The following is a 12,336-nucleotide window of genomic DNA, read 5'->3' as shown; positions in this document are numbered from 1 at the left end:
GCTTCCCTTTCCTGATTACTATTTCCCGACTGTCTATTTAATCAAATATACATTAAAATTAAAATGTAATAACAATTTTCCTTTTAATTCACGAGCAGCATACAGTCTTTCAGAATGAACTTTCATCAAATTCTAAATAAAACACTGAAAATCAAAAGTACTAACTTTTTTAATTTGACAACAAGAAAGTAGGAAATATTGTTATTAAGTAAAACCGTGAAATTTTCAACATAATGATATCTACTAAGTATGTGTTATTTATAATGCTGATTATATTAGGAAATGCATTTAGCATTATGCAGACTCGTGTTTTCCAATTATCAGAGGGGATAAATCATATCTTATTCTAGTCATGTAAGTGATAAAGGTAGGTGTGCATGCTCCTCGCTCTTATTACATACAAACTGCTTCACTCTGGTCTGACATCTGCAATGTTGCACAAACCATAAGCCCTGGCAGCAGAAGCCGAATAGCCCCGGCCAATAACAAAAAAAACATGAAATTAGAAAAACATGACCCTCCCCCATTTTTCTGTAGGTACCAATTATTTTGGTCACTTGATAATTTCTAACTTCTAATAGTTGAGCAGTTGGAGGACAGGAGGGTTGGAAAATATACTGTCAATATAAGGGATGAGGAGCTCAATTAATTCCTAGCACAACACCCAGAGCTGATGGACACTAACATATTTTGAGGTTTTAGGTAGAGTTGGGAAACAGATACAAATACATCATTTTATTGGTTCCTAAATACTCGTAGTACTGCTAAGTGTTTGGTTACACTGAATGTACTCTGAAGCTTGCAATGTGGCACATTTCCATGGGAACATCATAGCTTTCCTGTAATGAAAAAATTTAAATGATTATTTTGTGATTGTATGTTTTACAGTCAATGATACATACTTCATAAAAGTTGTACACTAAATGACTAAAAACACATAATTCAAGAAAGTCAAACTATTTCTATTTGTGCATTTTGAAAGTAACATTTAGATTACATTTGACTGCAGTAATTAGGGACCATAATCTGAAGTGTATTTCTGAACACTTTTTTTGTGATGTAAGAGGGCTGCTTCACATGTAAGTATGTCAATATTGATCAAAATCTTTTATATAGCATTAATGCTGATGTCTTAAGTCATTAACTTACATCCAGGAAATAGATTTCACAAAGCAGGCAATGTCATCACTGATGTCATCATCAAGAAAGGCTGGAGGGGCAGAAACACATTCATACAGTCAGTACAGTTCCTGTACATTACCTAAGATGTGGTGCTGGTATTTTTGCTAAAATGTTTTGCTATTGTGGTACTAAACAGTGTTTAACACAGATGGGACCAGAGTTGGAAAAAGACCTATTTGCAGTGTTTATTTTCAAGAAAGGGCCATCCAAAATCAGGTAGTCCAGAAACAGGTCAAAAAGGGACAAGCGCTGTGTCAGGGAAAATCCAAGAATTGAAATCCAAAAGGCAGGCCGGTGATCAGACAAACCGGTGAAATTCTCAAGATAAGTAAACACTCAGAAATGCTTCTCAGAACAGACAACAATACTTTGCGTGGGACACAGGGAGACCAGGGGTAGAAATACACAAGGATCATGATGGTTAACAAGACACAGGTGTGCAGGAATCAGTGAGACAATGGCAGATGATAGGAGTGGGTGTGGTGCAAACAGGAGGGCGGATTAACAGGGGGGGAAGGACTTCTGAGTGTCTGTTGGGACAGTTCAATATGCAGGGGAAGAGGAGCACTGAGTTGTGATTATAGAGAACTCAGTTAATAATGAAACCTATTCATTGTTGCTATTCTATTTAAAATAAAAATGCATATAAAAGTGACGATATAGAGCCAAAGATGATCCCAATAAATGCACTATATCATGTACTATATGTGCCAATTTATTCCCTAAAGAACAGAATTAACAGAAATGTTCATCACTAAAGTCCTTGACTGCATCTTTAAATCCCTTTTGATTTCCCAGTTTATCACTTATTTTAATACAGGCAGGCATCCACAGCACCTATAACTGTTAAAGGAAATACTGTATATAGCAAATTAGCTGATACATTGCCTGTTGATATTCTGCTAAACAAGTAATACGCATGGAAATATGTTTGTACTCACAGGTACACGCTGTGTTGCAGAGATTGAGAGAGTAAGTGTTGTTGGACGAGATGCAGGTGAGGCGATCACTCAGCTGGAAGAGCCCGAAGAGGTTAATGTACAGTGGCTTTAACGGCATGAATGGCTTGCGTTGTTCTTCCTCATAGCCAAAAAACACTTCCTCTTCATTTTTAACTCCTCCAGGCCTCCCTGTAGGTCTAAGCTTGTCCTTTTCTCTTTCAGGAAGGAATCCGTCATCCTTTGCCTGAACTTCTCTGACTAGACGTTTTGGTTTCACTGCCTCTGGCTTCCGTGTGGGTTTTGGTCTCACTTCCTCAGGCATCCCTGTATGATTTGAATTCACTCCTCCGGGCCTCCCTGTAGGTCTAAGCTTGTCCTTTTCTCTTTCAAGAAGGAATCCGTCATCCTTTGCCTGAACTTCTCTGACTAGACGTTTTGGTTTCACTGCCTCTGGCTTCTGTGTGGGTTTTGGTCTCACTTCCTCAGGCATCCTTGTAGGATTTGAATTCACTCCTCCGGGCCTCCCTGTAGGTCTATGCTTGTCCTTTTCTCTTTCAAGAAGGAATCCGTCATCCTTTGCCTGAACTTCTCTGACTAGACGTTTTGGTTTCACTGCCTCTGGCTTCTGTGTGGGTTTTGGTCTCACTTCCTCAGGCATCCCTGTATGATTTGAATTCACTCCTCCGGGCCTCCCTGTAGGTCTAAGCTTGTCCTTTTCTCTTTCAAGAAGGAATCCGTCATCCTTTGCCTGAACTTCTCTGACTAGACGTTTTGGTTTCACTGCCTCTGGCTTCTGTGTGGGTTTTGGTCTCACTTCCTCAGGCATCCTTGTAGGATTTGAATTCACTCCTCCGGGCCTCCCTGTAGGTCTATGCTTGTCCTTTTCTCTTTCAAGAAGGAATCCGTCATCCTTTGCCTGAACTTCTCTGACTAGACGTTTTGGTTTCACTGCCTCTGGCTTCTGTGTGGGTTTTGGTCTCACTTCCTCAGGCATCCCTGTATGATTTGAATTCACTCCTCCAGGCCTCCCTGTAGGTCTATGCTTGTCCTTTTCTCTTTCAAGAAGGAATCCGTCATCCTTTGCCTGAACTTCTCTGACTAGACGTTTTGGTTTCACTGCCTCTGGCTTCCGTGTGGGTTTTGGTCTCACTTCCTCAGGCATCCCTGTATGATTTGAATTCACTCCTCCGGGCCTCCCTGTAGGTCTATGCTTGTCCTTTTCTCTTTCAGGAAGGAATCCGTCATCCTTTGCCTGAACTTCTCTAACTAGACGTTTTGGTTTCACTGCCTCTGGCTTCTGTGTGGGTTTTGGTCTCACTTCCTCAGGCATCCCTGTATGATTTGAATTCACTCCTCCAGGCCATCCTGTAGGTCTAAGCTTGTCCTTTTCTCTTTCAGGAAGGAATCCGTCATCCTTTGCTTGAACTTCTCTAACTAGACGTTTTGGTTTTACTGCCTCTGGCTTCCGTGTGGGCTTTGGTCTCATTTCTCTAATTGAACGGTTGTGCCTGAACGGTCGCAAACTAAAGGGTTTATGCAGGACAAGGTTGGTCACATGGCTGGTGTTCAAGCCAGATTTTAGATCCAAACTACAGATAACTGGGCCAACCAAGTCACAGCGAGAGCAGAAAGGGAGTAGAAATATATACACAAATGTTATATATTCTAAAGTTTAATACAACAGTAACAAAAAATGGCATTCAAAAGCATGATCAAAATTGTGAGACATCCACAGCACCTATAACTATTAAAGGAATCCGTCTTTGGTGTTTCGTATCAATGTGGCTATAAATATTTAGTACATGCCACTGACACTTCGGCTAAGAGAATGTGAAGGCTTCAAATAATGTCAGTGCTGTATGCACTTTGATTAGCTTCTGTACGGTTGAAGTATTCAGCAGTTAGTGCCTGCTGTGGTGGACGGGGAATACTTATTTCATTAACTAAATGCAAATCAGTTTAGAAATTTAAGAAAAGCGTATTTCTGGATTCTTTTTTGTTATTCTGTCTCACTGTTCAAATAAACCTACCAATAAAATGATAATCTGATCATTTCTTTGTCAGTGGGCAAACGTACAAAATCAGCAGGGATCAAATACTTTTTCCCCTCACTGTATGTCTTGGGCATGTATAGCTGCTACTGGATCTGAGTCACTTGTCTTTATTGATTATGTAAGTGCTAAAGGCAGATTAATTCTGAATTATACAAAAGTCTGGTGACACTCAATCTGTTGTTCACAGACATCAGCCATTCATTGCATGCGAAGGATGACCAAGAGTTATGTATCATTACTTTATTGCACATCATTTTAATCTATCCAAAGACGTTTGGTACACATTTTAAACGGTTCATCTGATGTCAATGGAAATTCTCTAAAATGAAAGCTGTTAGTCTGCACTTTGATACACTGCCGATTTTGCAGGTTTTCCTATTTACAAAGCATGTAGAGGTCTGTAAATTTTATCATAGGTACACTTCCACTGTGAGTGACGGAATCTAAAACAAAAATCCAGAAAATCACATTGTATGATTTTTCAACAATTAATTTGAATTTTAATGCCGTAAGTATTTGATGACGTAAGTATTTGATTACCTACCAACCAGTAAGAATTCCAGCTCTCACAGACCTGTTAGTTTTTTTTTAAGAAGCCCTCCTGTTCACCACTCATTACCTGTATTAACTGCACCTATTTGAACTCATTACCTGTATAAAAGACACCTGTCCACGCACTCAGTCAAACAAACTCCAACCTCTCCACAATGGCCAAGACCAGAGAGCTCTGTAAGGACATCAGGGATACAATTGTAGACCTGCACAAGGCTGGGATGGGCTACAGGACAATAGGCAAGCAGCTTGGTGAGAAGGCAACAAATGTTGGCGCAATTATTAGAAAATGGAAGAAGTTCAAGATGACTGTCAGTCTCCCTTGGTCTGGGGCTCCATGCAAGATCTCACCTTGTGGGGCATCAATGATCATGAGGAAGGTGAGGGATCAGCCCAGAACTACACGGCAGGACCTGGTCAATGACCTGAAGAGAGCTGGGACCACAGTCTCAAAGAAAACCATCAGTAACCCACTACGCCGTCATGGAATAAAATTCTGCAGCGCAGGCAAGGTCCCCCTACTCAAGCCAGCGCATGTCCAGGCCCATCTGAAGTTTCCCAATGACCATCTGGATGATCCAGAGGAGGAATGGGAGAAGGTCATGTGGTCTGATGAGACAAAAGTGTGGCCTAGCCAGTCTCCAGACCTGAGCCCAATAGAAAACCTTTGGAGGGAGCTGAGAGTCCGTATTGCCCAGCGACAGCCCCAAAACCTGAAGGATCTGGAGAAGGTCTGTATGGAGGAGTGGGCCAAAATCCCTGCTTGCAGTGTGTGCTTTTCTGATGCATCAAATACTTATGTCATGCAATAAAATGCAAATTAATTACTTAAAAATCATACAATGTGACTTTCTGGATTTTTGTTTTAGATTCCATAACTCACAGTTGAAGAGTACCTATGATAAACATTTGACTTCTACATGCTTTGTAAGTGTGAAACACTGCCGATTTTGCAGGTTATCAAATACTTGTTCTTCCCACTGTAAATGCCGAAGTAATGGAATTCAGTGCAAAAAATCCAATATTAGGAGTTCGCATTATCGTTCAATGCAATTTTCTAAAATATCGGGTAAAACCTAAAGACTCCACATCAAAATGTTTAATGATCAATCATATATTGAAGTAACATCAATCATAGCTCCCAGTGATTTTCAGCCAGCAGTATAGTTAAGATGTTTGTAGTGCCTGTTTTGAAGAAAATGTATGGAAGTGAGGGCATTCTCCAGAGCCATGTACATCTTGCACAGGGAGGAACCATCTAAGAATAGGTTGCCAAACATAAAACTATCCCTTTTAAAAATTTGAGATGTTTCATTTGAATGTAGGATTTTTGCTGTCCTACCATAGTTTAATGGAGATTAGAATTTCAAATAGTGTCCTTATTTTTGCAGTTGACAAAATGTTTAATGTGATTAAACAAAATCTAAAACAACCAAAATAAGGCTATGTACAAATTTTCCTTTTAAGTCATCTGTGAAAACATTTTAAAGAATGCATTAGGACTACATAAGATTCATAACTTACTTTTGGCCAAGACATCCTCCAGTTGAATGCCTTTTACCAAGATATTTTCTGTCAGGTTGAACTGATTGGCAGCCTGTGCCAGTGTGGTCTCCAGCTCACATTTGGAAACCAGCCGCCCCTCAGTCAGACTGGGAATGAAGGCTGCTACAGCCAACACTACCAACAGCTCCAGCTTCATGTTGTCTCGGGCCCTGTTTTCCAATGCCTTAGAAATATACAGGATATCAAAATACACAATAATTCTACAAAGAGAAGCAAGGCTGTTATCCACAAAGAGCCAAATTCAAGTTTACAATGTAAGATAAGGAAACCTGAACAGATAATTACGGGTTTTCAGTAAACACTCTCATTTAAAGCCTTGAATGGATTGAGCCCCACCCATTGTACATCAATAACCTAACATCCCTCTCTGTGCTCCTGCCACTCCCTGCTGGTTGTATTCCAAAAAAACAAAGCAAGCTTTATGCTCCCTTGCCCCTCGCAAATGGACTGCGTTCCCTACAAAGTTTTTCCATCAACATTTAGATTGGTCAACATCTACAAGCCTTTTTAAAAAATATATTTGGAAATGTGCGTTGTTTTTATTACATAAAATATTTGTTATTCCTCAGTAGGTCTTTGAGATTACTCTGTAATGAAAAGTGTTAAAGAAATGTTATTATTGTGACATAACTATTTGAGATGTCTACAGCACCCTTCTCTCTCTACCTGCAGCACCCACACTGCTAGTCACAGTTAAAACTCTCCAAAGCTAACAAAGCTTTTGGTTGCTCCCTCTTTCAGTTCACTGCACCTAGATTGGAAATAAATCCAAAAATCTTTGCCTATCATGTTTATGCCCTTGGTTTATTTTTGTTTTTAATTGCCTGCCGCCAAACCTATGTTGTTACCATCAGTGGCGTAGTGTGATGACGCCAGGCCGTGGTTTTAATGTCTGTTAGTTCTGTATTGTTCCCATGTGTCTTCTGTCTGGGTTGTCTCTTTTTTAGCCCAGATACCGGTTCCCTACTGGAGGCCTTTTTATATATATTATTAACATTATATATATAATCAATGTATCCCTTAAAGCTAATGTATTTCACAATTAATCTCATAGCCAGACTGATATTGTTCCCATTTTCATAAATCTTTTTCCAATCTGAAAAATCTTTAGATATTGCACCTAGATTCTAATTATTTATTCTTTAAGGTTTTAATGAAAAAAAACATAAAAATTATGGTGTCAATTATTACTGACATGATTGCGATTAATTTCGAGTATAGAGCCTGGAACTATTTAGAATTCATGGGGTGTGGAATTAACATATTTGAAGGAAGCCAAATGTATTCTCAGTTTCGGCAGATAAAGTTTTTATTCAAATTTTACAAACTCACTTCCTCGCTAAATTCACAAACGTAATTATTTCACAGCTATCACAATATGGCATTAAAAACTGTTTTTGTATTTAAATATAAAAACATTACATTTTATAAACGACATATTTATACATATATTTATATGTATGTATTTGTTTTTATATATCTAACCTAGCAAATCCAGTGTTGTAGTGTTATATTGTTAGACCAGATTACAGGACAAACTAAAAAAAACATGCATATTCTGAAAGAACCTCAAATCAGATCTCTACAGACACATTGTCATTGTCAAAAATTTTTTTTTAAATATTTATCTTACCAGTTGCTATTTGTCTTACCAGAAATCTTCACTGGAAAACAACACAGCTGATTGAGCTGTAACTCCTTCTGTGTCTGACTCACAACACTTCAGGCTTTTATATGGGAAGTTGTGATGCTGGGCTGCTTATGCAACCAGGTTATTGTAAGGTTTTTATTTTTCATCTTTCCCCCTCAAATATTTCAGTTTGTTTTTCAATTGAATTGTTCACGTTATAGGTCACATTAAAAGTGGAAAATGTTCTGACATGATTTATCTTTGTCTCAAAAACCTGGCATTTTAACTTTTTATATCCACTGGAGGGTTTATTTGTTTCCTATGAGTTATTCCTATGTGACTCGAATCAGACTTCATTCATAATGATGAAGGTCATTTATTTCTGAACATGTCTTTCAATGGGGGGGTTCTCGATTTCTTTTTTTTTTTATCATGAACATAGTAAATACAAAGACAATGCTAACTCTAACCCACACTTTCAACCAAGATTGGGCGATCTGGTCCCCAGTGTGGGATATGGTTGGTGCAGGCTTTCATTCCAGCCAAGTAGTAATGGGCGACGCCTGTGAGGTCTCAGAATAATAATAATCATAAATTCAATACAGCAGATTCATCCAAATCGATTTCACACTCTACACTTCATCATCACATTTGACTTATAGGTTACCAACACATTTGTCCATCCACGATAAAACATGATAAACACCTTAACCTAAAAACACAGTGGAATAAACAGATTGAAATGACAATGCCTCACGTAACCAAATAAGGCGTGTTGAAAATACATGTTTGCAAGGTAGACAATGCTAAACATGTCCAACTTGTTTGCTGTCATGTTTACATTTTTGCACAGTCATGGTGATCACCTGATTACGTGCAAATACCAGATAAATAATTCTGCCTATTTCGTCACAGCAGAAATATACAGAAATGTAGAGGAACACATTTATAGAAAAAAAATATTTAGGCTAATTTAGTCTGCCAATGATTTATTTTAGAAATTACACACAAGAATGTATTTTTAAAACATGATGATCAAATTAAGAGACATTTTTTTTATTTACTGTGGGTCAACATGAGATCTGAATATATAACACCATTTCAAATTATCCCTTCAATGCTTATCATTTAACTCAATTTGCATGGATGGTATGTAAACCAGACGTTTGTTGTTGAACAGGTTGAGTTATGCGAAGTTGTGACCAACTGCTTGTGTTGTAAGTGTTCCATTTCTTCGCTAATGTAAAAGATCCCAGAAATGTTGAAAGTTGACAAATCTTAGAATTGTATCATAATTCTTCAGACCACGCATATATAAAGTTACCACACCTCTTTCAAAATGTTCACCTTCTCCTACAGGCTGAAATAAATTAAAACACATCAAATCAGACTTTTTTCTGGCTTTATTTACACACAGTGACCCAAAATATCCAAGTGAATATTTTGTTATATAATATTAGATGAACCTCTATATGCCAGGGGTTGCTATTCTTCCCTAGTTATCCACAGACTCAGTAAACCTTTATTTACAAAGTTATTCTGGGATTGCTACATTCTTATTTGGACTTTATCCTGCTAACTGTCCCGCATACCTGAATTGAATTTGGAAAAAGGGCTTTTATGTCCTCTGCCTCATTTGCTTGAACACCTTACAAAATAGTTTTAATTTGGAAAAACCTGTCACCCCCTGGTGTTATTAATTCTTGACCTGACGATTTTTACATTTATTTAATTTGCTGTTTTCATGATGTGAATTATGATTGTGATTTCTTTCTATCTGAATGAGCCTTACCTGGTCAAATCAAAAGAAAATGTACATGTAACTAGTTTGTGGTAGTCTGGCTGGATGAAAATAAGTTTGCTATTTTACATTTCTCAAAGTTCATACATAGCTTAAGTAATTGTTGGACTGTTTCTCTATGTACGCAACTCTCTCGGGAAAGCAGTGTGGAGCTAGTATGAGTGCAGCATCAGTGCAGCATCAGGTTACATTGCTCACCGCCAAAAGAGATTTCCCTGAAATTTGTCAAATAAAAATTATCTCTGTAAAGAAATGAATGTAAGAAAATAATAATAATTAGGAACCCCAGTCAATTGTGGTACATGCCATGTACATTTAGTGATAAATGTCAGTTGCAGGTTTTAAAGTTCTCCAAATCTCCAAAGACGGTTTGTGGGCTTTTTGCACAAGCCAACAAGACATATTTTGCATGTAGATTCAGTTGTTGGTAACATCTGTGACAACGTGTTTTTGTAACAGTTCCCATTACAGCAGAACCTGATAGGTGGATCAATTATGTCAATTGATGGCAAAAATAAATACATTTAATCAATTATAAATTAAGTCTGATTACAAAATGGACAGAGTTAAGGGGTCTGAATCAAGGCCGATGCCAGGATGAGGGGGCTGCTAAAAATGGCAAGGGGGCTAATCACTTTTTTGGCTATTTTTCTATACTGTAGGGTTTGGGGGGGCTTATACTCGTGGTGCCGGGTATGGTCTGAATACCTTCTGAAGCCACTGTACATTATAATTGTTTCATTGTATGTTTAACTGAGTGTTGTCTTTCTTTACATTATGCTGTTGGCCTTTTCGCCATTGGAGAAATCTCAGTTGACTTGGTTTAAGCCGTTGACCTGGTTAAATAAAATGAAATGAATGTGAGGCGAGGGAGCTAGGAAACAACTTTAATAACTGTAGATAGAATGGGATAAGGGGCATGACTTTGACATTTTATAGGTATCAATAATAAAGTGTTTGACCCACATCCCCTCCCTGACGTCAGTCACGTCCCCTCCATGACGTCAGTCACATCCCCTCCATGATGTCAGTCACATCCCCTCCATGATATCAGCCACATCCCCTCCATGATATCGGTCACATGCCCTCCCTGATGTCAGTCACATGCCCTCCCTGATATCAGTCACGTCCCTCCATGATGTCAGTCACGTCCCCTCCATGATATCAGTCACGTCCCCTCCATGATATCAGTCCCGTCCCCTCCATGATATCAGTCACGTCCCCTCCATGACGTCAGTCACGTCCCCTCCATGACGTCAGTCACATCCCCTCCATGATATCAGCCACATCCCCTCCATGATATCAGTCACATGCCCTCCCTGATGTCAGTCACATGCCCTTCCTGATATCAGTCACGTCCCCTCCATTATGTCAGTCACGTCCCCTCCATGATGTCAGTCACGTCCCCTCCATGATGTCAGTCACGTCCCCTCAATGATATCAGTCCCATCCCCTCCATGATGTCAGTCACGTCCCCTCCATGATGTCAGTCACGTCCCCTCCATGATGTCAGTCACATCCCCTCCATGATATCAGCCACATCCCCTCCATGATATCAGTCACATGCCCTCCCTGATGTCAGTCACATGCCCTCCCTGATATCAGTCAAGTCCCCTCCATGATGTCAGTCACGTCCCCTCCATGATATCAGTCACGTCCCCTCAATGATGTCAGTCACGTCCCCTCAATGATGTCAGTCACGTCCCCTCCATGATGTCAGTCACGTCCCCTCCATGATATCAGTCACGTCCCCTCAATGATATCAGTCCCGTCCCCTCCATGATATCAGTCCCGTCCCCTCCGTGATGTCAGTCCCGTCCCCTCCGTGATGTCAGTCACGTCCCCTCCGTGATGTCAGTCACGTCCCCTCAGTGATGTCGGTCACGTCCCCTCAGTGATGTCGGTCACGTCCCCTCAGTGATGTCGGTCACGTCCCCTCAGTGATGTCGGTCACGTCCCCTCCGTGATGTCAGTCACGTCCCCTCCATGATGTCAGTCACGTCCCCTCCATGATGTCAGTCACATCCCCTCCATGATGTCAGTCACATCCCCTCCATGATGTCAGTCACGTCCCCTCCACGTCCCCTCCCTGATGTCAGTCACGTCCCCTCCATGATGTCAGTCACGTCCCCTCCCTGATATCAGTCACATGCCCTCCCTGATATCAGTCACATGCCCTCCCTGATATCAGTCACGTCCCCTCCATGATGTCAGTCACGTCCCCTCCATGATGTCAGTCACGTCCCCTCAGGGATGTCAGTCACGTCCCCTCAGGGATGTCAGTCACGTCCCCTCCGTGATGTCAGTCACATCCCCTCCATGATATCAGCCACATCCCCTCCATGATATCAGTCACATGCCCTCCCTGATGTCAGTCACATGCCCTCCATGATGTCAGTCACGTCCCCTCAGTGATGTCAGTCACGTCCCCTCCGTGATGTCAGTCACGTCCCCTCCGTGATGTCAGTCACGTCCCCTCCGTGATGTCAGTCACGTCCCCTCCATGATGTCAGTCACATCCCCTCCATGATGTCCGTCACGTCCCCTCCATGATGTCAGTCACGTCCCCTCCACGTCCCCTCCCTGATGTCAGTCACGTCCCCTCCATGA

At 40.5% G+C, this 12,336-nt stretch overlaps 1 protein-coding gene across 5 annotated transcripts; it reads right to left on the bottom strand.

The window, feature by feature from the left end:
• Nucleotides 1–222: 222 nt before the first annotated feature.
• Nucleotides 223–7,985, bottom strand: LOC109616119 (titin-like). Of its 5 annotated transcripts, none has more exons than XM_034294403.1 (5): nt 7,929–7,985; nt 6,254–6,458; nt 2,124–3,722; nt 1,150–1,210; nt 223–839 (listed from the first exon to the last, which is right to left on the bottom strand). In XM_034294403.1, exons 2-5 carry the CDS (start codon nt 6,429–6,431, stop codon nt 746–748), a joined length of 1,932 nt encoding a protein of 643 aa, XP_034150294.1. In that variant the 5' UTR covers nt 6,432–6,458; nt 7,929–7,985; the 3' UTR covers nt 223–745. The 5 variants fall into 5 exon arrangements, 4 of the variants coding, with proteins under 4 accessions (XP_034150294.1, XP_034150295.1, XP_034150296.1 ...); XM_034294404.1 differs by having other exon boundaries at nt 7,948–7,984; XM_034294405.1 differs by lacking the exon at nt 2,124–3,722.
• Nucleotides 7,986–12,336: the final 4,351 nt, after the last annotated feature.

This window comes from Esox lucius, chromosome 9, assembly GCF_011004845.1.
Source record: "Esox lucius isolate fEsoLuc1 chromosome 9, fEsoLuc1.pri, whole genome shotgun sequence".
Lineage (NCBI taxonomy): Eukaryota > Metazoa > Chordata > Actinopteri > Esociformes > Esocidae > Esox > Esox lucius.
Note: the sequence above shows the minus strand (reverse complement) of the source record. Positions and strands in the feature narration are given on the sequence as shown.